Source organism: Macrobrachium nipponense, chromosome 1 (genome assembly GCF_015104395.2).
Source record: "Macrobrachium nipponense isolate FS-2020 chromosome 1, ASM1510439v2, whole genome shotgun sequence".
Lineage (NCBI taxonomy): Eukaryota > Metazoa > Arthropoda > Malacostraca > Decapoda > Palaemonidae > Macrobrachium > Macrobrachium nipponense.
Window position 1 is genome coordinate 185,167,508 of NC_087200.1, and position 26,914 is coordinate 185,194,421.

Below are 26,914 nucleotides of genomic sequence, written 5' to 3' on the forward strand. Positions count from 1 at the left end.
GCTAACCGATACTCCTCTGGTCCCCGTCTATCTCTTCCTTACGGAAGGGGAGACGGGCCCCGCTCCCGAAGGAAGGAGCAGGAGGACCAGCAGAAGGACCCCCCGTCCCACCGGGGTTGGGTGACGGGCCCTCAGAAGTTCCCGAAGGAGTCTTCTTAGGGGGGAAGCAGCCTTCTTCTTCTTCAGCTTATGGGCCTTAGAAGTCGAAGGGGAAGAGGCAGCAGCAGACGATGAAGACGAAGATGACAGCTTCCTCTTCTACTCTTCCTCGTCAGCTCACGCAGGACAGTCGTCAGTCCTCCATCCAGGCCGGAGCCGGGGCTATTGCCGAAGCAACACGGCCCGACTGCACCTGTCCGGAAGGACCTGGGACTGGGAAGACACACCATGGGCATGACCAGCATGGACAGGCTCAGAAACCAGGAGCGACAGGAACAGCAACCAGCTCAGGAGCGGCAGGAACAGCGGCAGCGGTAGACCCCAGAACAGGGACCAGCCAAGCCAAACAGGCGGGAATCACATCAGCGGCAGGTACAGCAGGCCCAGCGATCGCCTCGTAGAATCATCGGCAGCCAGCGGAACCTGGGTACTGGCGGCCGGTCCAGGGGCGAGCTGCTGGAACAGCGGAAGTCCTGGGGCAGGCAACACGAAGAAAACAGGCGGCGGCGGCAACACCCCCCTCGGTACGGCGGCGCCCTAGTAGCGGGCAGACGGCGTCCCAAACCGACACAGCATGGGGAGTGTAGACCAGGAGGGGGGGAGCAGCATAAGCGGCCGTGGTAGTAGTGGAGACCGCCCCAGACCTCGCTAGACGCTGCAGCAGCCCGTGGATGCTAGGCACGCCCTGCCGCCGCGGTGGTCCATACCTGTCCAAGGTCGTCTCCCACGGATGTAGCACCTGCGGTAACATAGATAGATTAGTAAGAGGGGTTCCCTCACGCACGGGGGGAAGACATGCCCCACCCCGAACGCAAGGAAGACCCCAAATATAAAATACACGAAGAAGCTGAGCGGGGGGCCAGGAAGGAAGACGAAGAATCGGATACCAAGGGAGTCTCGGGAGAGCTTTCCGACGACTCCCTGGCAGACCTTCGCTCCCCTACCCCCGCACAGCAGTGAAAAGTAATATGAAAATGAAACAGAATACTGCCCTTGCGATTCACTTCATAGAACTTAAAGGGAAAAGATCAACTTCGGGTAAGAACGGAAACTTGATCCAAAATAATAGATGCTATCATAAAATATATATGAAAATGAAACAGAATACTGCACGATTTCACTTTCACATAAAAACGTAAGGATCAATTCCCGGGTAAGAACGAAAATTGATCCAAATTAAATTCATGCAAATAAATAAATGAAAATGAAAGAATATTGCAATTGCGAATCCACTTTCATTCCATTCTATTATACAAAATAAAAGGCTCGTGCCGAGCGCAATCACACTCTCGGTAACGAACGCACAGGGCAAAAATATAATGAAAAGAGTACTTACATTTTTCAATTACACACTTCGCCCAAAATACATGACTCGGCGCGAGCGCGCCCGCCCTCGGCACCGAGACATAATTCAAGGGTTCAATTCATGAAAAGAGAGGAAATCGCCGCATCTACGGCGATAGCTCCATGTTGGTCCATAATTAAATAATGAAAATGAAAACAGTGTACTTACAGTTTCATTTTCAAGTTTAAACAAACCATTAGTAGAAAACACAATATAAACAAAGCATACGACGATGAAGCGGGCATACGACGATGAAGCGGGGCAGAGAGTGATGACGAACACGTCCTTCACACCCGCGGCCGAAAGCAAAAGTGATTTGTTTAACTTCCAGTCGCGCGTCGGACAAGCAGTTAACTACCGTTTCTCCCCCACCCTTGTTCGAAGCTTACGACCGTTCCAGCTGCCGCTAGCTACTTCCTCATTGTTAAAGGACCGATGGTTTGTATTACGTATCGGAACAAAAGGCCGATCTGACGCACCCTCCACTACACAAGGGGCACTGTCACTGCACTTAGCCACTTCACTATTGCTTTCTAAAGCAAGCACTTTCGATTCTAAGATACGAATCGAAAGAGTATTAGAGAAAGGGCAATAACCTCTACAGACACTGTTTAGGGCCCGAAGGCAACATTACAGAGTTATGAGAAACAATAACAGAAGTAGCACTCTTCATAACAATGAAGGAGAGCGATCACCTCTCGCAGACATATTCATAACCCGTAGGGCATACTACAGGGTTAGGCAAAAAAAAAAGTCTACAGGAAGGTTAGCAGGTTCACTACCCTGACTTTTGTTTACTGATTAATTGCGTACATACGAATCATACGTCTTCCTTACGGAATTAGACAAAGTCTCACACTCCTTACATGACAAATCTCAACAAAGAAGCAAGACTCATACCCCTCGGGCATACCAAGTGCGGATCTACCGAAGCTTTCGGTAGCCACACCCTATCTTTGCAGACAACACCCTCTGAAACTAGCCTAACTAGATTCAGATATCTTATGCAAAAATGAATCAAATTCAAATCAATTTAAGATAGCGTATGCCTAGCCACAAATCCCAGTAAATAAATTAAAAGACAATTAGGATACTTAGCGGCAATGAAGTTTCCAAAATCTAAGACGGAGGTACTGGAAACAGGTGTTTCCAGCACTGGCGACAGAAAAATTATGAATAGAAAATGGGAATGGTTCCTGATAACCCGCCTCCCAGCTCCCAGCGGCGGGAATGGGTACTAACCACCTGGCCGACCACTGCGTGTGTCGGAAGTTTTTTAAGTTCTGTCGGACTTCAGAAAATACAGCTATATATATATCTGACAGGTAAGTTTCATGAACAAAAGCCATAATTCTTGAATGAAAGATAAGCCCTGCAAGGGACTACAAATGTCACTCCAGGTCTTGTTAAATTATTATGTACTGTACACAGTATACATAATACTAATATGTAATCTTATACTCACAAAAGGATTTATTCTGATAACTAACTAAAGTAAAAAAAAAACAATGCATTGTTATTACTTAAATTCACAATTTCATGAAATATTAAGTACAACTTACACATTAAATAAAAATCCTCAAACAACAAATTCTTACAAATATAAATTTAGAGATGAGCTAAACACGAAGTAGAAGTAAGATCGCAATGAAGGTTTAAAAATATGGAACAGAACTGTAAAATGAGCTACCATATACCCTAAGGCAAACAAATAACATTAAAACAATCTAACCTGCAAAATTGTATTGTGATAGAAGCGAAGTAGGTTACTGATTCTATACAGTTGCACAGGCTTTTTACTACCCTCCCGGCCTTGGTCTATGACTATCATTTGCTCTATCCTTGTTTTTAAGGGACGGCAAACACTTTCTGAGATACTGGCAACTGTTGAACGAGTCTGCTCTGCTGGATCTGTAATAAAGTACCACTCTGGTTAAAATAAGACACAGTAAAGCAATATACATCTCATAAACTATATACTACATACCTGCAATATATATACTGCTTAAAATACTATTTCATAAAATACAGCATTTCAGTAAATAATTTTTGTTAATAAAAAATACATTATCATCATCTGAGATGTTCCATCTTGGGCCTTCATTTAAAGGAAAATAAAAAAAGTCCCTTATTAATTTCATAAAGGGTATAATGCTTGTATGCCCACTTACATTTAAAAGAAATTACTAAGAGCTGCAGGTTTCCAAAATAAAGTTCATAATTACTGCTCTGTGATCCAAAAAATTCATATATGTAAGTCCTTTCTCCTTTTGCTATTACATCCCTTAATAGGTTAATTTTCAGTCAATAATTGTCCAATCCTATGATTTATCTATAAACTGCAAATGCTTCAATGTTATTTACATGAAATTTCATCCATGAATATAAACTAAACTGGTCACCTACCAATATTTGTGCACTTGGCAAAAAGAGTCTGAGCTGCTTCTCTTTCTGAGGGCAGGGCTTGATGTACCCAAGCCAACATATCACCCACATAGCGTAATGGATCATGTGCTTGCAGTTCGATTGGTCTGGGAGCTCCTCCTGGTCCTCCAATTGTGAGGGCATCTAAGAACCCTCGAACAAGCCAGCCTCTTCTTACCACAACCCATTCTTCAACTACCAAACTGTAAAAGAAACATTAATTTTGAAATCTATCTCTCTGAGGGAGAATTGGAACTGGAATATAGAATTTAGGCCAAAGGCCAAGCACTGGGACCTGTCAGGTCATTCAATGCTGAAAATAATGATGAACCAACTGTTAGGAGAGGGTGTAAAGTAAGTTAGAAGAAAGACAATATGAAAGGAGAAATAGCAATTAGGGAGAAATCTTTAACTTGGTGCTTTAGTAAACACAACCAGATTACAATAAAAGAAATTCCCACCATCATCAACATACTATATATAAAATTCACCATCATCAACATACTATATATAAAATTATCTTCAACACTTTTACAAACGAACGAACTTATCTCAGTGACCTGCACTTACTTGAACAAAACTGGTCTTTCCTGAAGGGCAACAAGTGCCTGAGGAAGGAGAGGAGATGGATCTGGCGAACGACACTGACTCTGGCACCACCGATAAAGACGTTCTAGACCTGCTTCGCGACACACATTCATCTGCTCCATAACATCCAATGCTGTCTTCTGATGACCAGTCTGAGGATTATTTAATAGTAAGTACAATATGCATGAAAAGAAATTCATTTTGCTTCTTATAACATGATTCTGAACAATATCTATATTTATGTCAATGAAAACTATACGAGATATACTCACCTGAAGTAAATATTTTGTACTGTTCCTTATTTTCTGTGTTTTTTCCAGCACAGTGAAAAATTCTTGAGTGATTGGAGATTCTCTGGTAGAACCTTTGATGACTGACACTTCATCGGGTGCTAATTGGAAAGTTTTCACAAATGCTTCTGCAACCTTTTCTTGCATATGCAATTTATGGCTGTAGAAATATATGAGGTACAGTAAATAAAAAACTAAAAATGACAATTTTTTTATAAAAAAAAAAAAAATAACTTTTTGTATAATACTTGCCAAGTAATTACATGGCTATAGTTTCTAACTAATGGCAGCTAGAATTTGAAAGCCGTGTTAGCGATTCTTTTGTTTTGGTGCAAGAACAGCCCTGCCCACTATCGGGGCAGAGAGGAACAACTAGGCAAAGGCCTGTCAATTTGTTTGTGCCCTATATTCTTGGAAGAGGAGGTGGGTGAACCTCAAATCTGTAATTACTTGGTAAGTGTGTACATACAAAAAATTATTTCATTATAAAAATGCCATTTTTGTAATACATGTAACTTATCAAGTAATTACATAGCTGATCCCACAATGACAGGAGGTGGGATACAAGGGCATATTCTATTTCCCAAAATATTAGGCAATGTAATAACTTTGAGTACAGAAAAATTTGCCAGCATTGGTAAAAATGCTTGTTGTTCCTTACCTGTAAGAGAGCTGCTGAAGCAAGTTATAGCCTCTGGTTGGCACTCATCTAACTTTGTAGAGGCATGGCAGTATAGCCAAGGGTCGCCTACTACAAGAGTGGGAGATTTAAATGAAGGAGTAATCCAATGCTATGACTGGAGGGTACCCCGGACACAGTACCCCCAGACTCCCCATTAACTCGACAACCTCTATTAAGGTGACGAGAAAAGAAGGAAGGTACACTTCCTACGCATCAGCCCCCTGTATCATGCCTGCCACTGCCAAAGGGCCTAAGGTACTGCAGTCACTGAAGTAGAATGAAGCAAACACTGACTTGAAGCTCCAATAGGTAGCTTGAACAACTGAAGATAATGAGATATTGGGCTTGACAGCTAAGGATGTAGCTACAGCTCTAATATCATGTAGTCTGACTTTAAAAACTGGAAGAAGTTCTTCTCCAATTTGAGAGTGTGCCTCTCTTATCACATCTCTTAAGAAAAAAGAAAGAGCATTCTTAGTCAAAGGTCGAGATGGGTCTTTCACAGAACACCACAGATTACTGGAGGTTCCTTGGATCTCAGTTCTGTGTAGATAGAACTTAAGAGCTCTTACTGGACAGTGTACTCCTTCCTTGTTGTCCGACCTTAAGGTATCTCAGATTTTAAGTATTGAAAGAATGAGGCCAGAGTTTTGTCAGTTATTTGTTCTTGCCAATGAATCCCAAAGTGTAGTAGCATATCGCGTCACCTTGCAAGAAGCATACCCTTCTGTCAATCGCTTGAATCTCACTGATTCTCTTGGTGGTTGCTAAAGTAATCAAGAATAATGTCTTCCTAGTCAAATTTTTGAAAGATGTAGAACTAAGTGGTTCAAAAGTGGGTTCCGAAAGCCATTTGAGAACCACGTTGAGGTTCTAAGACACTAAAGCAGATCTCTTAGATTTGCAAGTGTGAATGAACTTCATGAGATCAGAAGTGTCTTATTTGAGAGATCCACGACTAATCTCAGAACACTGAGCTGAGCATTGACCCGTAGCCCTTAATCGTAAACGTAGACAATCCTTTAAAAGTTCTCAGAAATAGCAAAAAATCTGTTATTTCTGTCAAAGATGTTTCTGAAGTTGAGACTTTATTGCCTCTGCACCTAGTGCAGAAAATCGACTTGTGCTGGTAGACGTCTGCAGAGGACTGATGTCAGCGTCTTGCCATAGAGTGCAACTGCCTTCAAAAAACCTTTAGCTCTGAGCAACTTCTTGACAGTTTGAAGGTGGTCAAAACTAGAATTGACAGTCCGTGATGATACAGTCCGAGGTGCGGCTGTCTGAGAACACTGGTTCTTTGAGGGAACAGTCTCAGAAAATGTCTGAGGAGTTCTAGAAGTTCTGGGAACCACTCTCTTAAGGGCCAGAAGGGAGCTATCAGTATCACTGATGTATTTTTGTATGATTTGAATTTGTTCAGGATCTCTCTCAACATCCTGAATGGAGGGAAGGTGTACAGATATTTGTTGGACCAGTCCTGTAGCATGACATTTGTTGTCCATGCTAGGGGATCCATTACTGCAGAGCAGAACAGTGGAAGGCAATGATTCTTGGAAGTTGTGAAGCGATCTATTATGGGAGTTCCCCCATAATTTCCAAGGTTCTTGACAGACCGACTGATTCAGCATCCACTCTGTCAGAATCACTTGGTCTCCTCTGCTCAATTGGTCTGCTAATAAGTTTATTCATCCCTGAACAAACCTTGTTACAATGGACATTTGATTCTGCTTCACCCAAACCAGAAGGTCTCTCACTGTCGTGCATAAAGAGAAGAAAAAAGTCTCCCCTTGTTTGGCGATGTACAAGAGCTGTTGTGTTTTGGAGTACACTACAACAGTTCTCCCCGCTACTTCTGGGGCAAAAGCCTGAAGCCCTAAATGAATTGCTTTCAACTCTATTACATTGATGTGGTCTCTCAACTGTTCTCAACTTGTTTTCCAAAAGAGCCCCCCAACCTATGTCCAACGCATCAGAGTAGAAGCTGAGGTCTGGGTTCTGAACTAACAGCAGTTTTCCTTCCAACAACCTGTCTTCTGACTTCCACCAAAGCAGGTGTTGTTTGACCTTTGGGGAAACAGGAATGCTGAACGAGTCTGGATATTTCTTCATGTCCCAGCTGGCCTTGAGGTAGAATTGCAGAACTCTCATGTCAAGTCTTCCAAGTGAAACAAACTACTCTATGGAAGCTAATGTTCCAAGCAGACTCATCCATTTGTTTGCTGTGCATGAGCAAAGAGACAAGAATTTGTCTATTGTCTCAAGGCAAGATTCCACTCTTGGGGGATGGAAAAGCCCATAAAACTCGAAAGTTCAGTGTCATCCCCAAATATACTATTGTTTGAGACAAGACCAGCTGGGACTTCTGTAAGTTTATTAAGAGACCCAATTGTTGGGCTACATGAAGAGTCTTGTGAAGGTTCTCCATGCATTGGTCCAAATCGTCCAAATACAGGGCGAAGTTGATCCCCATCAGACGAAGCCAACCTGCTAGGGGAGCTAGAATGCGTGTGAAGACTTGGTGGGGTGGGGGGCAATCGACAGTTCGAAGCACAGAGCTTGGAGCTGGAAGACTCGGTCCTGGAACACAAACCTTAGATATTTCCTTGATGAAGGATGAATGGGGATGTGGAAATCTGCATCCTGCATATCTACTAACACCATCCAGTTGCCCTGATAAATGGATGCTACATTGGAATGGTTGGTTTACATTCTGAATTACATTCTCTGAATAAAGAAATTCAGAGCACTCATGTTCAGGCCCAGTCTTCATCCTCCAGATGTCTTTGGTACTACAAACAAGCAATGGTAGAACCTCACTAGAGAGATGGCTCGTCTTCTACAAGCTTCATATTTGGAAAAAAGTGCAGAAACTTCCTACAAGAGGGCCAAAAACTTTTCTGAGTTTTTGGAATGTGCAATCAAGCCAATGAGACTCTTGACTGAAGGAGGTTTTTCCCTGAAGGGAATAAAATTGTAGTAGCTCTCTTTTAGGACTTGAACAATCCACTGTTCTGCACCTCTTTCCTTCCACCTTTCCCAGAACAGGTGGAGTATCGCTTCCACTGGAACAAGGATTTGATTTGATTTATATAGATTTTTGGCATTATGCCAATCACTGGGGCAACTAAGGCCATTCAGTGCTGAAACAGAAATTGACAGTGAAAGGTTTGAAAAGGGTTACAGGAGGAAAAACTCGCAGTTGCGCTATGAAACAACTGTTAGGAGAGGGTGGACAGTAGGAAAGAAGGAGATTATGAAAGGAGCTATAGTCAAAGGAATAAAGTAGTTTCAACTAGGGGCCGAAGGGATGCTGCAAAGAACCTTAAGTAATGCCTACATTGCACCGAATGAGGTGCAGTGAGGGCATTACCCCGTACGGGGCACTGGAGCAAGGAGGACTTGTAAATCAATTTTTGGTTGCAGGTTTCGAGGTCAATTTCTTAATTGACTTACTGGAGAAACGCACTCAAGGTCTAGTCCTGGAAGAGAGGCTTGCTCTTCCTCCCCGAAAGGGCTGTCTTTGTACTGTTTCTAATCTAGAGGATAAGAAAGGAGGTTCTTTAGGCCGCTTGGAAGCCTGTGTTAAAAGATCCCGTGTGGTCTTTTGTGCAGGGACAAGGCAATGTCGTTCACAGCGTCCTGTGGGAAAGGAAATCCTTGACTAAGGGAGAGAACAAAAGAACAGACTTTTGGGTAGAAAGTGACTCCCTTTGCAGTAAAAGAGACCCATAGTTCTCTCTTCTTCAGGACTCCCAAAGTAAAAAGGAAGGTTAATTCATGTGCACTGTCTCTGACTCCTTCATCTAAGCAAGAAAGATTGCTAAGCACATCAGCCACGAATTCTAGAGGAAGATAAGGGCATTCTTTAGTCTTTTCAGCAAGAGCATCTACTGCCCAATCCATAAAACTGCCCACTTCAAACAGCTTAAACAGGTTACGTAATAAGTGGTCTATTTCTGCTGATGAAAACATCACTTTAGCTGCGGAAAAAGCTGCTCTCCTAGCAAGATCAATCAAGTGCTGAGAAGTCCCCTTGGGCAGAGGCAGCCACACCAAAGAGGGAGCTTCTCCTGTGGCATAACAAAAATATCTCATTTGAGAGCTTTTTGCTGGAGGAAAGGTGAAGCAGGCATTTCCTTGCTTTCTCTTTAATGAAAGCCAATCGTTTGCTTTTCTTATAGCCTTCTTAGCAGACATCAAAAGCACCATCCTAGGAATGAGTTTACTCTGATGCAGTTTGACTGTGCACCATAAAAGTAGACTGTGGCAAAGCAGGAGCTGCTGGAGTAAAAAGGGTAGGATATGTTCGAAGGAGGTAATGGAGAAGTGACCCGTATACTGTGGAAGAAGAGTCCTCTTCTGCTTCCTTAGGAGCTTCTTTCTCTGCCATCCGAAGTCAGGTGAGGAATAGCTGTAGGTTTCTTCAAAAAGTCGAAAATGACGTCCAACTTCTTCTTAATTGGATCCAGGGAAAGATCTAACAGAGCAGGTGCCGATGGGTTCTCGGACACTACAGGCTGCTCCTGAGCCAGAATGCTAATGGGTGCTCAACACAGACAAAATGACCAGGAGTAACTGGTGGTTCACAAGGTTCAACAAACACGGGCGCCGATAGGCATTCAGTAGTCACTGCGCCAGAAGTACTAGCATCCTTACGTCTATCAGAAGAAGCTCTTTGAAAGATCTACTGTCCTCCTCGCAAAACAATGAAAAACATTCTGGAGAATCCCAGAAACCACAAGAGGTTGATCCTGTGCCACAGGAATCCTTTAAGACTTCTTGGAAGGCACCTGAGTGGAAGTGGACGCTCCTGACAATGGCCTCGTCAGTGCCCTAGACTTCTCCTTAAAGTGCCACTGGTGTCTAATCTCCAGGCTGGAAGCTTCAGAGCTCGATGAAAGCTTCTACACTTCCTTAAAGACACCTTTCCAATGGCTGTATGAGACGCCTGGGAAGTCGCATCAGGTCTAGCCGAAGGGCAGACCCTGCTGACCTCCCTTGTGCTTCCAGTATGGCTTCTCCCAGGTTCAGGGGAGTGTGCCAGGGGCCCTTTGCCTAGGAGAATCAGCAGGACAGATAGCCAGCTCCTCTACTAACACTTCACTTGCACTGTCAACACTTTGTTTATTCACTTTCTCCATTATGGTTTTAAATTAATTTAATTGAGCCATACACTCCAAAATAATATTAAATTTATGGTTGAATTTCGACTCCAACTTCAACTCTAATTTGGCAATAGCATTGGGGGTCGTCAACTGAGGAGTTAGGTATAGGAGACATGACAGGTATGGAAACAAGTAGGTCAAAACTACTATCCTGACCTTGTCATGTTTAAGATTAGCCTTTCTTTTCTTATCCCTTTCTAGTTTATTTAAATAAGAAGACAGAACTTTCCATTGTTTAATGTCTCAATCTATACATTCCTCACACGATAACGATGGTGAAGAAATTTGACCCCTGCATGAAGTGCAAATTGTGTGTATGTTATATCTTAAGGACATCTCTCTTGTATTATGTACAGCCTTTGCTGCAATAACAAGTTGACGACGAACTAGCGTCAGACATCGTCAATGTCAAAAAAATTCTAAGCAAAAAGCCACCAACAGGAAACTCTACTTCACCAGTTAGCGATCAACAGGGAACCGACTCTAATACCAAACCATTGTCAACTGGCAGAAACAAATTGTCAGTTCTTTGCCAAGTTGTTCCTTTCTCCCCTGATAGTGGGCGGGGCTATTACCATACCAAAACAAAAAAGAATCGCTACCGCAGATTTCAAATTTTAGCTGCCGTTAGTTAAAAACTGTAGATATTTAACTAGTACTGGGTAAGTTACATAAACAAAAACAGGGACTTTCAACAATGCATAAATATAATGAAGAAAAAATTACATAAATATTAAAAATTTTCAAGTAAAAAAATGAAGTACTGTGTCCATATGAAAAGGCATTTCAATCATAGATAATTTAAAGTATGTATGACAGTAGTGAAGTTACCGAAGCTCACAAGAAAAATGAGCTTTCATTGCTTTGGAAAAATGTATATCACCAAATTGCAATCTTCTGTGACCATTACAAATTTACTGGGCTTTCAAAGTTTCATATCATTCACCAGTAATTGGTCCTTAGGTACTGTCAGTTTTTTATGAGCCTTTTAATTTCATAGAAAACTATTAGATCACAGTAAAAGGCATTTATGCCTGTAATACCTCTGATTTTGAAGGGAGTTAGTCTGATGAATAAGATGCCTAGTCTCACTCTTTGTTGCCTGTAATCTTCGCTTCATGTCGACACATACTTCGTTCATTGAGCTCACCTCCTTATACATTGCATCTACTGATTCTTTAACTTCTCGAAGAGCTGACACAAACTCCTGTAATGATGGCCAGTCATTCAAATGCAACTCTGTAGATATACTACAGCAATGTTTAATAAACTTAACTGATTTATTTATGGTATAAAAATAAAATACAATCTTTATTGGAAGCTGCAAAAGTGAATTAATAACAGTAAAACAACTAAAAATACAGTACAAATAATTCAGTTCAATTAAATCAGTTGAAGTATTGTTGATTAATCTGTCTCAATTGAAGAACAAATTTTCCAAAATGAGGGCATCACAGTTAGCAAATGAATCCATTAATATTCAAGGGGGTTTATGGACTGCTTGGACAATTGCACATGGAACATGGTGTGTTATGAGTGTTATGACATCAGCTATGATGTGAACTACATTCAATTGCTTAAGTATCATTTGGGTCCAATTTACGTCAAAATTTTGATGATGTTACTGACAACTGCTCAAGTGATGATGATTGGCACTAACACCAGTGACATGCATGACTCTGCTGCCTGTAAACTCTTAAAATAAATCTGTAGTCTGAATAAACAGAGGAGTTAATGTGGCACAGATAAATGTAGTGGTGATTTACATGGTTCAATCCTATTTTAAAGAGAAGGTAACAACAATCAAAAGGATACTGAGAAAAGAAATGAGGTTGGGGGAACAGGAGGCTGTGAGTTGTTCAAGAAACTTTTGCTCGGGAATTCCAAGTACTATCTTGTACTACAATACTCATCCAAGCTGTTTCTATATGTAGATAAAAATTAGACATAAATGACGACTAGCAGTGTTTGTCAACCAAAGAATTATAACAATTTTGATTTTGTACCGATTTCCACAGGAACTTTTCAAATGTTTCAAAATGTCTCACAAACTATAAAATAAAAGTGTGGAACTAGCCACAAAGCAGACAAAAAAAAGAATAGAAGTAAATATTGTGAGATGAAAAGAATTACAAAAATGTTACATTATGATGTATTAAGAGTCCTCTGTTTCCCAATGCTGTATAACGATGGATAAACAAGTGATTAAGGAGGATGCTGTTAATTTTTGATGCAGTATGCACAATACTAAGATTAAAAACTTAATTAGTTTTGTAATTTTACTGTCTATCAAAATTATCAGTATGATCATGAAAATGAATGAATAGGAATAGGGAAATGGAACTATAATACTAGCTATATTCAGATAACATAAGTCAATACATGATTTATACAAAGTTGTGAAAAAGTCACGTGTTCACCACAAAGTAAGATATTTGGTTTCAGTATAAGATTTTTGACTAGATGTTTCCTGCATATCTCTGTTACAGCTGAAACATAGCTTTGCAAAATTACTTTACTGCAAAGAAAAAAACTATACGTATTTCATGCCTAAATTAACATACATACTATACAAATACAAAGCCCGGTTTATATTTAGTTAACATTTGCCAAACTAAGAGGCATAGGATCTATATACATATAGTAATGCCTGAGGAAGGGAAAGGGGGTTAAGGTTTAAGAACCATTACTTAAGAGGTATAGAGCAATAGATCTGACGATATGATTTATGAATGTTGGGCTTATTGACCTCGTACTCAGTATTGCAAAGGAAAGAAATAATGCAAGAATTTAAACGATATCCCTGAAATAAAATATTCTATCATTTTTTTTATTAAAGCATTTTAACTAGTTTTCTGAGTTTCAAAAAATTAGTCTTGCACTGTGCTATCTACACAGAGCATAAAAAATTAATATATCTATAAAAATCAAATGAAAATAAACATCAAAAACATTTATTATAAAATTATTAAGGCCACATGTCAATAGCATGCTAACTGACCCAAATTTTGTATGATTTGTGTAGATATAGCTGTCAGAAATGTTAATTCCAAACAAGAGGCTTTACTGTACCTAACTTAAGAGAGTTCAAAACAGACTTGTCAACATAGAACTTAGAAAAAAAAATCAAGAACTGCCAAAACAATAGACAAAATTGTAAGACAGTTTATTGTTTTGAGTTAATATCTCCATTACTTACTTCACTGATGCCCACACTTCGCTTCTCAATCTCTCCTCTTAAATTCCGTCGACTTCTCAGGGTATTTTCTGTGAAGAAGGTGGATAGCTCTTTGAGAGCATCAAGAGTATCCTGAAAAATAAATTCTGTGATGAAGCTAACATTAAATAGTAGTATTATTCTATGTAATAGCCCTTGTTAGGGGCTACTGTCAGATTGGGATAACTTGCTGTAGGTTTTCATCATGACACCCATTTAAAGTGTACCCATCACTGTCAGACTGCTGACAGCCAATTTCAAAATGCTTTAAAAGGCAGCTACTACCAGTCTTTAATAATGAATCATAGAGAGTATAGAATGTTAGTGAGGGGAAGTACTAGAGAAAACCTAGCCCAGTAAATTGGCAACAATCAAAATATAGGTGACCCCTGACCTACCAAAGCAAGTAGCCTGGGGCAGGGCAGCAATTGAATAATTACAACATACTAGCCTAGCAAGATCAAGATCCAATTCTGGAAGCTAGCTAGGCCTAGGTAAACCTTACATCCGAGAGAAACCATTTCTGGCTTTTCATCTCTACTCTGCAGAACCTCCCTTCTGAAATGCTTGTTGTCTCTAACATCTTATTTCAAGAGTGTTAGTTACAATTCATCCTCTCAGCTGATAAGCTTTAACAGGAAAATAAAATGAAAGTAGTCTACAACTCTAACCTAAGGCTACTCAGGCACATCCACCATGTTTGTAAATACTGAGATAATATGGCAAAACAGTCGTGCAAATGTTATTCTGCTATGCACGATGTCATGCTAGGAGGGTTCAGAGGATGTTAAAATGCCGTCCCCCCCAACTCTCTGGACAAGGCAGAGCAAAGCAAGGATCTTAGGTTAGGTTAAGTTAGAGTGTAACCATCCCTGGTGAATTAGCCCATGTCTTTAATCTGCATTTAAGCTGCAGCAACCCATGGAAATACCATACACACCTAATTCTTTGGCACTTTTTGGTACTAAAGTCAGTAAAACTGAAGTCTACTACCACAGCCTTACTCCAGTCTAGTCGCCAATCAGAATATATACTACCATTCGTTACTTTTTCATCTGTATACCTAGTAGCCTATTAACAATTTTCATCTTTTACATTCATCTGCACGGGGCTGGTACTAAATATAACGTCCATTTGGCACATAAACTAGTAGTTACCGAACCATAGGGGCGTGGCTGTTGTCTCAAGTTTTACCCAGCTTTGTATGTTAGGGGAAACTAAAGTCTATTTCATAGTTAATAGGGTAAATGACCAAAGTGTAACCATTCATTCGAAGAAAGATCACTTTTTTCATTTGATATTTAATTGGTGAAGCAACAATACAATTAAATCTTTAAGCATACCACTCAAAAGATTAAAGTTTTGTCAACAAAATGAGATATATGAAACCGCCATACAAACTAAAATAAGCATGTGAAGTCTTTGTAACATGTGTTCAAGGCAGTTTTTAAATCCAATATGGCATCTCCTTTGAGATTGCCCCATTCGTCTCCAGATTGGCCATCACATCCTTCCCAGCGCTCATTTGCACAATATTTGCGCATATATGTAATGTTTATTGATATTACTCATGCTTGTAGTTGTAATCAGCACAATAAAACGGCATTTTGTTGCCTATACCAGTGAAAGTATGAGACGTCTTATTCCCAGGGTCATGTTTTGAACTGAAATGCATTTTTACTTTGTAATCGGTGGTTTTATCCTAACTGCTACCACAAATAAAACTCCAGTGTGCTTATTTGATTGTAATTATACATATTTCGTTCTTAATTCGCTCCAAATTCCCCTTTAAATATGTGAGAGTTTGTTTACAGCAAAGCTGTGGTGGGAACAAATTTTCAGCCTTATTATACATCTGGCTGCCAAAAACATCAGCGAGTGAATCATTTATGACAAAAAATTTGTACTTTTCTGCTAGTACTTTTCATTGATTTAAGTCTATATTAATATTTGGACTTTTTTTAATTTCTTTTTTTAATTTCTAATAATTGTATGGCTGAAATAAATGCAACCTTTAATGATTGCGTGCTACGAATGACAAACCATCGTTGCCAATTTAGTGGAACTTGACACATACGACGATGCCTTTACAAACAGTTTCCATGAATTCTAGTTGGCATAGTAATGCAATTAATGATAAAATTGAGTTAATATTTGTGTATATACTACAAATAGATGTGCTAATTTCACATATCAATTGGCAACAGTGATAAATGTGAAATAAAATGCATTATGAAAGTTTAAATTATAATTGGAACAAGATATCATTAGTATTGAAAATTTTTGAGTTCTCATTTTAAGTACGTATTCAAATTCTTCATTTAATCCTACATTAATTTCTTACAGTGTGAAAACAGACAAGTGGCTCAGGGAGTGAAGGTGAATGTGTCGCACTACGGCGATAATCCAGCAGTCAAATGTCTTCACATATCCAAAATGTAAATAATAAAGTTATGTGACCATTACGATGATAACAATTACATGAAGAGCTGATAACAATTTGCATGAATAACTGGACGTCATAATACAGGACTGAAATAAAGGTCCTAATTTCAAAATACTTTCTTAAAACACCATTATATTACCCAAAACTTACATTATGTATGTAATATACATTATACTGTATGTAATATACCTATATTAAAAAGAAAAGAATAGAAAAACACAAAAAATAATTGTAGCTAATGTTCACAGCAAAACTGATGAAATTTGTGTCAGGAATCTGGTTACTTTTACATCAATGAGTATTTTCAAATGAATTATCATGAATACATAATAAATATATGCAATTCACAACAATATTCTGGTCTTTAACTAATTATTTAAATGTTATCTAGCAGAGTCTTCTTCTTCTTCCTAAACAATAGCTACGTTTAGCAGTCTGGAGGCTGAAACACCCTTGTCGTTTAACTGTTATCAAGAAAGTGTCCCAGCATTTATGGGTACAAGTGGTATGTGGATTTAGCACTGGAAATGGGAAGTTTGTTGACACAAGTGACTCTGCAAACATCGAGATGGCACCAATCTTCTAAACAGAAAGCGTCATGGGGATAAGTTTGCACTGTGCATGGCTAGACTTTCATGAACTTGTTTAACAAGAAATTATGGCATTATTTTGTGACTTGAGAGAAAACACTTGGGAGAGGAAAGCAGAGGTCTTGAGCTGTTGTTTCCATGCTGGTTGGGTTATGACAGGCATCTAATTCTGATTACTGGAAGTGCTAAACTTATTTTTTGGGAAAGTGACCGTAATTTTTGGGAAAGTGACCGCGCAATGGTACAGTGTCCACCTGTTCGCACAGCGGTGTTTTACCCTAGTTTGAGAGTAAAGTGGAAGTCTCGCGGTGTTGTTTCCACGGACGCTGGCTCGTGACTGATGTCTATCTTAGGTTACCGGGGAAGGTGGTCGCACTACGGTAGACGTGGTCGCCAAGTGGCCATTCAGTACTTTACCCAACTAGAATAAGACAATTAGGCTACCCTTGGCAGGTAAACTGCTGGTGCTATGGGCAGCTGGCATATGACAGAATAAAACATCAAATTTGGGTAATCTCCGGAGCAAATGCAGAGTGAGGAGTCGGAGCTACTGTAGCTACTACCTACTAGGGTAGAATATCACGACAGGCCAACCCTCATCACGGTGGACGGGTCTTATTCACTCGATATTTAATTGGTGAAACATGAATACAATTGCAACTCTAAGCATACCATTTAAAAGACTGAAGTTTCGTCAACATATTGTGATATGTGAAAGCCCCATACGAACTAAAATAAGCATGTGAGCTCTTCGTAAAATATGTTTTCAAGGCAGTTTTGAAATCCAATATGGCGGCTACGTTTTGCATGGACGGTTCTCATCAGTGACGGCCACCATCTTTCCCCAGCCTTCCCAGCACTCATTTGAACAATGTTAGCGTATGTATGTAACGTTTATTGATCTTACTCAAGATTGCAGTTGTAATCAGCACAATAAAACAACATTTTGTTGCCTATATTAGTGAAAGTATGAAACTTGTTATTCCCGGGGTTATGGTTTGAACTGAATTCATTCTTACCTTGTAATCGGCGGTTTTTATCCTTACTGCCATCACAACTGAAACTCCACAGTGCTTATTTGATTGTTATTATACACATTTTGGTCTCAGTTCACTCCACATTGCACTTTAAACCCGTTGCTGTTCCTGGTTTCTAAGCGCAGCGCGCCATAAACACAATTACGAACAGCAGACGACGACAGACGACGAAACTGCAAAGTTTGATTCCCTAAACTGTTTACTTTACTCGTTATTTAGTTTAAATTTACTTTGTTATTTAAAAATTTTGATTTAATTCATGTATATTATCCCTTTTTTGCAACCAAATTACCCCGAAAAATTACAAATATTTCTAAAGTAGATAAAATCAAATGTTTCTAACGTTTTCGTACATCTGGCTGCCGACAAAACCATAGAGGAACGAATACGGAAAGTGCTAGAGGAACGACTACGTTTTTTTTTTTTTTTTTGCTTTTTTTGTTTTTGCTAGCACTTTTCATTGATTTCAGTCTTTATTAGTATTTTGAATTTCTTTAATAATCGTATGCCAGAAATAAATGTAACCTTTAATGTTTGCATGCTTTAATGTTTGCATGCTAAGAATGGCAAAATCATCGTTGCCACATTAGTGGAGGCTTCACACATACGCCGTTCCATTATTATAAACTGTTTCCATGAATTATAGTTGTCATAGTAATGCAATAATGATAAAATTGCTTTAATATTTATGTATATATACTTCCAATACATAGCCTAATTTCACCAACCTTTCAACGTTTTGTGTGTAGTCTTATACCCAGTTTGGAGGGTCAACACATACCCGAATGGCAACAGAGAGAGAGAGAGAGAGAGAGAGAGAGAAGGAAGGCGGAGGAACGAGAAGAAAAGGGATGGCGGTGGAGGGGGGGGGGGGGGGGGTTGGGGAGAGGGTAGGTGGAGCTTTATACGCTGTTCGTATCCCATTTTTCTGCATAATGGAGTTTTTGTCTCTTGGTACAAGGACAAGTGTCGTTATTCTTTACGATTAGTGATTCACGATACCCTTATAAATTACGGCACTGGGTGTAATGCACTATAGCAAAATCTCGTTCTGTTACGAGTGTTCGTTACAGAAATAGATATTGCCCAAAAACGTGCTTGCACTGTCTCTGAAACCCATAGTAGACATGCTGCTTAGTTGTCAATATGAAATTTTCATTATTAAAATGAAGTTTTATTGTATACTTACCGAACAATTATAGAGCCGTGATTTCCACGAGCGGCAGGATACTAAATTCAATTTAGCGCGTCGGCGTCGCCAACACTGGTGGTGATGACGTCATCTCCCTCCACTCGCGGGAGAACCAGGTACAACTGCCCAGGTGAATCCAATTCTTTCTGCCCGTCCGTCCACCTAAGGGGAGGAGGGTGGGTATAATCATAATTGTTCGGTAAGTATACAATAAAACTTCATTTTAATAATGAAAATTTCATTTTTATTGTAGTGTCTTACCGAACAATTATAGAGCTGATTACACATTTATGGGAAGGTGGGATTCAGTGGACCACTAGTATTTTTAAATGGTTACATTTATTGCAATACCAGTAAACACTCAAGGTGTCTGTTGTACCTTACCGTTGTAAGAGAGCTACAGCAGACTGTTACTGCCTCTGGTCGGTGCTCTTCTTACTAATGTAGAGGAATTGGAATTTGACCAAAGTTAGCCTCTACAGGAGTGGGAAAATCCTTCCGTAGTTCAAGCGAGTCAAGGCTGACTGACGGAGGATAGTAACAACAAAGATTGCCCTTGCCCTGGGCTAAGACCAGAAATTCAATCATACAAAACATTTGTCACCAACACCAGATTTAAAAACACATATACCCAACCATTGTAAAATCTGACCTAACAGACTGGTGAGTATCCCAGGTACTCAGTACCCCCAGCTTCCCTTGAACTCGACAACCTATTCAAGGTGAAAAGTTAGCATAGAGGTGACGACCCCTGTGCCGTTTCTCCCAACACCATGCCAGAAACCGCCACCGGACCTAACGTTTTACAATTCTCGAAAACCGTTTCTATCTCTTTGAGATAATGACTCGCAAAAACCGAATTCGATCTCCAGAACGTGCTCTGAAGAATCGAAGCTAAAGATAAAATTCTTTCTGATGCTAAAGAAGTTGCCACTGCTCTAACCTCGTGAGCTTTAACTCTCAGAACGGAAAGATTGTCGTTCTCGGACTGCGAGTGAGCTTCCCTGATAAGCTCTCTAATAAAGAACGATATAGCATTCTTAGAAAGAGGACGAGAGGGATTTTGAACCGAGGTTCAGAGCTTAGAAGATTGTCCTCTAATACCCTTAGTGGCAAACAGTACTGCTTAATAGCCCTGCCAAAATACAGCATTGCCTTGAGAGAAACCGACTCTTTTGTCTATAGCGTGCAATCGCTGACACGCTTAGCAGAAGCTAGTGCAATAAGAAAGAGTGCCTTCTTAGTCAAGTTCCTGAGTGAAGCGACTTCAAAGGCTCAAACGGTGGCCCCATGAGGAACTTAAGCACCACATCTAAGTTCCAAGCCACTGTATCTTGCTGCGGGAGCTTAGTGGTTTCGAAAGACCTAATGAGGTCCGACAGATCTGAATTGGAGGAAATATCCAAACCTCGATGTCGAAAAACCGAAGAGAGCATGGCTCTATATCCTCTGATCGTCGAAGGAGCCAGTTTCTTAGAGTTCCTAAGAAATAGAAGAGGAAAATCTGCTATTTCTTGTTAAAGAGGTCGCAGAAGTAGAGACTTTAGCACTTCTACACCACTCTCTGAAGATTCTCCACTTCCCTTGATAGAGTTTGTTAGAAGACTCTCTCCTACAACGAGCGATAGCTTCTGCAGCTCTTCTTGAAAATCCTTTCGCTCTGACAAGATTCCGGACAGTCTGAACCCTGTCAGAGCTAGAGCGGACAAGTTTTGGTGGAACCTCTTGAAGTGAGGTTGTTTGAGAAGCCACTTCTCTGGAGAAGAAGTCTGGGGAAGTCTACTAACAACTGGAGAAGGTCCGGAACCACTCTTTCCTGGGCCAAAAGGGAGCGATAACGTTAGCGTTACATTGCTGTGCGACATGAACTTGTTCAGCACCTCTCTTATTAGACCGAACGGAGGGAATGCATAAGCTTCCAGACCCGACCAATCCAACAGCATTGCGTCCACGACCAAGCTAGAGGATCTGGGACTGGCGAACAAAAGAGAGGAAGACGGTTGTTCCTTGATGTCGCGAACAGGTCTATTGACGGGTCGTCCCAAGGCGCCAAAGTTTCTGACAAATCTTGTTGTCCAATAAAGTCCACTCCAGAGGTAACACTTGCTGTTGACGACTTAACTCGTCCGCCAGGACGTTCATCTTTCCCGGAACAAATCTCGGGACTAGCTGAACCTTCGCTTCGTTTGACCACAGGAGGAGATCCTTGGCGTACTTCGTACAGAGAGAAATGACTGAGTCCCCCCCCTGTTTCCGCACGTACGAGAGAGCCGTGGAGTTGTCGGAATGCACTGCCACTACTCGACCTTCTACTAAGCTCCGAAAACTGTCTGAGCCCCAAGAAAATTGCTAACAGTTCCTTTACATTTATTGTGGAAACTTCTTCTCCTTCTCCGACCAAGCTCCTGAAGTCCGTTGATTCCAGTAGGGCTCCCCAACCTGTGTTCGATGCGTCGGAAAGAACTGTAGGTTCGGGAGGATGGGTCGTAAATCTAACCCTTCTTCCAACCTTGCTCGAGAGAGCCACCACCTTAGGTCCTCTTTTATTTGATCTGTGACAGGAAAGGTAATCGAGTCTGGTTGTGTCTTCCTGCACCAAGAGGCTCTCAGGAAAAACTGCAGAGGTCTCATGTGCAGTCTTCCCAACGTCACAAATTTCTCCACTGACGTCAATTTGCCCAGGAGCCTCATCACTGATTGGCAGAACTTACCTTTTTGTCCAAGAACTCCTGAACTGTCTCCAGACAGCCTTGAACCCTCTTCGGGGACAGAAAAGCCCGAAAAACTTGAGCATTCAGAATCATCCCCAAATAAAGGATGCTCTGAGATGGAACCAACTGGGACTTCTGTTTGTTGACCAGAATTCCTAACTTTCTGGCAAGATCCAGAGTTGTTCCAAGGTCCTTCATGCACCGACTCTCTGATTCCGACGGAGAAGCCAATCGTCCAGATAGAGGAGATTCTTACTCCTAATATGTGCAGCCAGCTTCCTATCGGGGATAGAACCCTGGTGAAAACTTGAGGAGCGGTTGCTAGTCCGAAGCAAAGCGCCCGAAACTGAAACACCTTGCCTTCGAACATGAACCTCAGGTACTTCCGAGATTCGCGATGTATCGGAATGTGAAAATAAGCGTCTTGCATGTCCAGAGAGAGACCATCCAATCCCCCTGTCTGATGGACTCCAGAAAACCGACCGAGTGGTCTCCATATGAAATTTTGTTTTCTGGACATGCAAGTTCAGGGCGCTCACATCCAAAACCGGCCTCCAGCCCCCTGATGACTTGGGAACTACAAAAAGGCGATTGTAAAAAGCCTGGAGGAAAATCCCCTTCTATCTGTTCTATCGCTTCTTGAGACAAGCGCTTCCACTTCTGCGGCTAGCGCCAGAAATTTGTCTGAGCCCGGAGAGTATGCCTGGAATGGAATTGGCACAGGTGAGAGCGAGGGAGGTGAAACGAGAGGAATACGATAGCCGAACTTGAGTACTTGCACTACCCAGGCTTCTGCCCCTCTGTTTTCCCATTCCTCCCAAACAGCGCCAGCCTGGCTCCCACTGGTGCATGAAGAACCGAGCTTTCATTTGAAGGTTGTTACCTTGGCCGCCGGCCTTAGAACTGAGGTCGCAAATTCGACTTCGGCCGAAAGAAGCGCTTGGGTTTTCTCCCTCGAAAAGGCGCTTGGGTCAGAGGAGAAACCGAAGGAACAGTCTCCACAGGAGCTTTAGGTCTCTTAGTAGACTGTGCCAGTAAATCCGAAGTAGATTTCTTATCTAGCGCAGACGAAATTGACAACACTACATCGTCTGGAAGAGGTTATCTTTCACAAAAGGAGCAAACCAAGTTGCCGTTGCGTAATTTCCTTAGTGCCAAAGGCGGAGAGTGAGTGAAGCTAAACTCATCACATAACATCCCTAATGGATTGTGTCGCACAGGAACAGGACAGAACACCAATCCAATCCTCCGCTAACTCCTGAGAAAGAGAAGGACCGTCTTCGATCTTGGCCGCTAAAGCGCCAATAGTCCAATCAAGGAAGCTAAAGACTTCCAAAAGTTTAAATTGATTCTTTACAACGTGGTCCAACTCAGGCGCTGTAAAGAAAACTTTCGCTGCGGCGAAAGCAAGATCTTCTAGAGGAGTCGATTAAACAAACTGGAGAACGTCTCCTGGGAGGAGGCAGAAACTCCAGAGAAGGAGCTTCCCCCCCAGTTACATAAAACCTATACCTCTTACGAAGCAACTTAGAGGGAGGGTAAGCAAAAGAGCCTTCCCTAAGTCTCTTTTCATAGACATCCATTTCTCCGTCTCTTTCAACGAATGTCTAACCGCTTTAGATAGAACAAGTTTTGGGAGGAGAGGGTCTGAAGTTTTCCTCCTCATCAAAAAAGTCGAAGTTGGGGAGCGCGGGGCCGCTTTCTCAAAATAATCTGGATAGATACCAGAAGAAATCTAAGGAGACGTGAATAACACGAGAGGTGATGTGAATCCTCCTCCTCTACTTCTTCTTCATTCTCCGATACCGCCGAAGAAGTAGACGGAACTACAACCGGATCTGAAGGTTTCGAACCACCCTTGGACTCATTCATCCAGTTGGTTAACATCTCTAACTGCTTGCGCAAAGGCGCCAGAGACGAATCAAAAACAGTTAACGTAGGCTTGGAAGAGCCTAAATGTTCAGCAGGAGGCGGAAAAACTACTTGCGCCTCGCTCGGAGCCGCCGAAATTCGAGGCGAAACAGGCGCATCAGGCGTAACAGACGAAAAAGCGCCTAAAGAAACACCCTTAGAACTGCTAGCTTACAGCGCTAAAACCACAATCTCTACTAGTAGATGGAGCCGAAAAGGCACAGATTGAGGCGACGAACGAGGCCGCTAATGGTCGCGCGCAACCCTACTCTCAGTCTCCTTATACCGCTTGACTGGAGGAGGCGAAGAATCGGCGCCTGAACGCCTCTTTAAGGGACGCGAAACGGGCGAATCTCGCCAAGAGCGCCGCGCGACCGGAGACTAATCGCTTGAATCATTCGAAAGGCGTCTGAACGCAACACCTTTCCAACGCTTAACCGAGCCCTGTTGAGGCGCAACAGGCTCAACAAGAGAGGCGCCTGTCTGTGGGCAAATCCCGATCGACTCCCTTGGACTTCCGGTATGTCTTCTCCCCGGTGCGGGGGAGCTGGACAGTGACCTTTGTCTAGGAGACGTGTCAGGACAGACAGACGCACCCTCAACTACACTCTTACCTGAAGCCGCCTTTCTCCAAAACGTCTTAACTGAATTACCAAGTTGCAAAAACCGTATTCGCTAGTACCGAAAAATTTCGATCATAGCCTCGATTCCAGACTGGCAATGGAGGTGTCGGAAGAAACTACACGGGAAGCCGGAGAAGCGGATTAGTAGGAGGAATAGGAGGTGGTGTAGTTAAAGGAGACATAACAATTTGAGGAGAAAACAGAAGGAACAGAAGCATCGCAGACGAAGCGGAGCTAAGTCTACTTTCCCTCCCAGCGCTGCTTTTCTAATTCTGTCTTTAGCTAATTTCTCCGAGTATGAACTAAAAAACTTCCATTGAGAATCAGTCCAATCACTACACTCGTTACATGTTCGATCTGCTGAACAAACCTGTCCCCTACACTTAACACATTTAGTGTGAGAATCATATTCTAACTTGGATAATCTAGTTTTACATCCTGAGATGCAAACCTAACTCCCGACGGACTAGAATCCGACATGGCAACGCCTAAATAAAAGCAAAATAACAACAACGCCAAAAAAGAGTACTTCACCAATTCCGAAGATCAATTTCACAAGAAAAAAAGCGAAGCAAAGTCATCCAAACCGCACCGACCACCGATGTTTCACCGGACGCCGGCAGGAAAAGAATTGGATTCACCTGGGCAGTTGTACCTGGTTCTCCCGCGAGTGGAGGGAGATGACGTCATCACCACCAGTGTTGGCGAGCCGACGCGCTAAATTTGAATTTAGTATCCTGCCGCCCCTTCGTGGAAATCACGGCTCTATAATTGTTCGGTAAGACACTACAATAAAACGAAGTTTTTTATAACCAAGTATTTTTTACAAGCTAGCTATTGAATAAATTTGTATTTTTCTCAGTCAAAACATATGCCCCTCAATGCTAACTTTCCTCTTTTAAAAAACGACTTTCTGGTCATTGCAAATTCGGCCCCATAATTTCTTATGGTGCGAAAACAGACAGAGGCCCATGTACCGAAACGATTGCGTCACACTACGGCGATAATCCAGCAGTAAAACATCTTCATATATCCAAAAAGTAAATAATAAAGATATATATGCGCATTACGATTATAACAATTACATGTATAGCTGATAACAATCTGCATGAATAACTGGTAAACTGTTCTGCAATGACAGTTGAGTATAGCAATTATTTACAATAGGTACGAAAGTCAAGATGTCGTGACGTCATAATACAGAACTTAAAAGAACGTTCTAATTCAGAAAAAATAATTACTTAAATTTGAGTCAGAGTCGAGTTACTTTTTCAAGAATAACGAATATTTTCAAATTAGTAATCATCATAAATATGTAAAATATTGATGTTTTACTACTTATTTAAAATTAGCTAAGAGCACGCTCTCGTCATCTTCTACCAAAACAGCTGTTTACTCCTGGCTTGTTTGTTGTGAGAAATCGTGTTTCGATGTTGTGATAAAAGTGCTCCAGCGTCTGTGGGTACAAGTGGTGTGCGGATTTATCACAGGAATGGAAAGTTTGTTGACACAAGCGACTCCGTAAACATCGAGATGGCGTCAATCTTCGAAACATTTTTAGTTGTAAGTAAAAATTTCTAAAGCGTTTTGGTGAGATTTCCACTGCCGTGGGCGCCATTTTCAGTACCCTCTGTTTAAATCTTAAAATTTGGCCTTAATTTCTAACTTTGGAGAAAATACTTACTTCGAAAGGAGAGTAGAGGTCTTTAGCTCCGTTTCTCACCAACAAGAAGTCGCGACTGATGCCCATCTCGGGTGTCAGGACGCGTTATAATGTACTTTTTCGGAGGGTGGCTAGCGTTGATTGTAGGTGGCCTGCTGTGATATTTTACCCTAGTAGGTAGGTAGGTAGGCAGACTAGGATTAGCCGATTTCAGAGGAATAGGTAACCCTTTACTCTCCTCATTTAAATATAAACTGTTAATTTTAGTAAATTTGAATATTGTAATGTGAAAATAAACCTAAACTCTGGCCGAATGGCCTCTAAAATAGGATAAGATCCTACAGGTTAGATCACTTTCCATGGAAGGAAGGGATTCTTAAAACGTTAATTTCAGACTTATTTCACCAAGAAAACTTAGTAAATAAAATTGCATTTTATTTTTACCTTGTCATTTTCTAGCCTAGTTTCTAAGATCTTGTTAATCTTCCGAGATAGGGGATTATTGGAAGGTTTTTCCCCGGTAGCGGTCTCGCTCCCTGCCACCGTGTCAGTCCCCATCTTTGTTTACATTGACAGCTATTAAATACAGGTCACATAAAAGACACATATAAACCATTTTGCCTTTATTTTGACAAATATTGAATTTTAAGCAACATTTGAATGATAAAAATTGTATATAAATTTATATTAATAGTATTTAAGTGAAAAAAGCTTAATATTTTGGAGAATTCTTAGTTTGAATAAATTGTACTGACATGCGTATATAATACCCAAAATGACATTCTGAGTTATTGTACCCCGGTGTTTAATTGTTTTACAGATTGTTTGCAACTCTATACTGGCACTGCCTAAGGAAAATTATATAATTTAG

At 41.1% G+C, this 26,914-nt stretch overlaps 1 protein-coding gene across 1 annotated transcript; it reads right to left on the bottom strand.

Annotated features, from left to right (window-relative positions):
* Positions 1 to 3,206: 3,206 nt before the first annotated feature.
* On the bottom strand, positions 3,207 to 26,615 carry LOC135219918 (conserved oligomeric Golgi complex subunit 6-like). The gene is made up of 7 exons (XM_064257132.1): positions 26,488 to 26,615; positions 13,853 to 13,963; positions 11,697 to 11,860; positions 4,789 to 4,966; positions 4,499 to 4,668; positions 3,911 to 4,131; positions 3,207 to 3,415 (listed from the first exon to the last, which is right to left on the bottom strand). The coding sequence occupies exons 1-7, from the start codon at positions 26,599 to 26,601 to the stop codon at positions 3,222 to 3,224; spliced, it is 1,152 nt and encodes a 383-aa protein (XP_064113202.1). The 5' UTR covers positions 26,602 to 26,615; the 3' UTR covers positions 3,207 to 3,221.
* Positions 26,616 to 26,914: the final 299 nt, after the last annotated feature.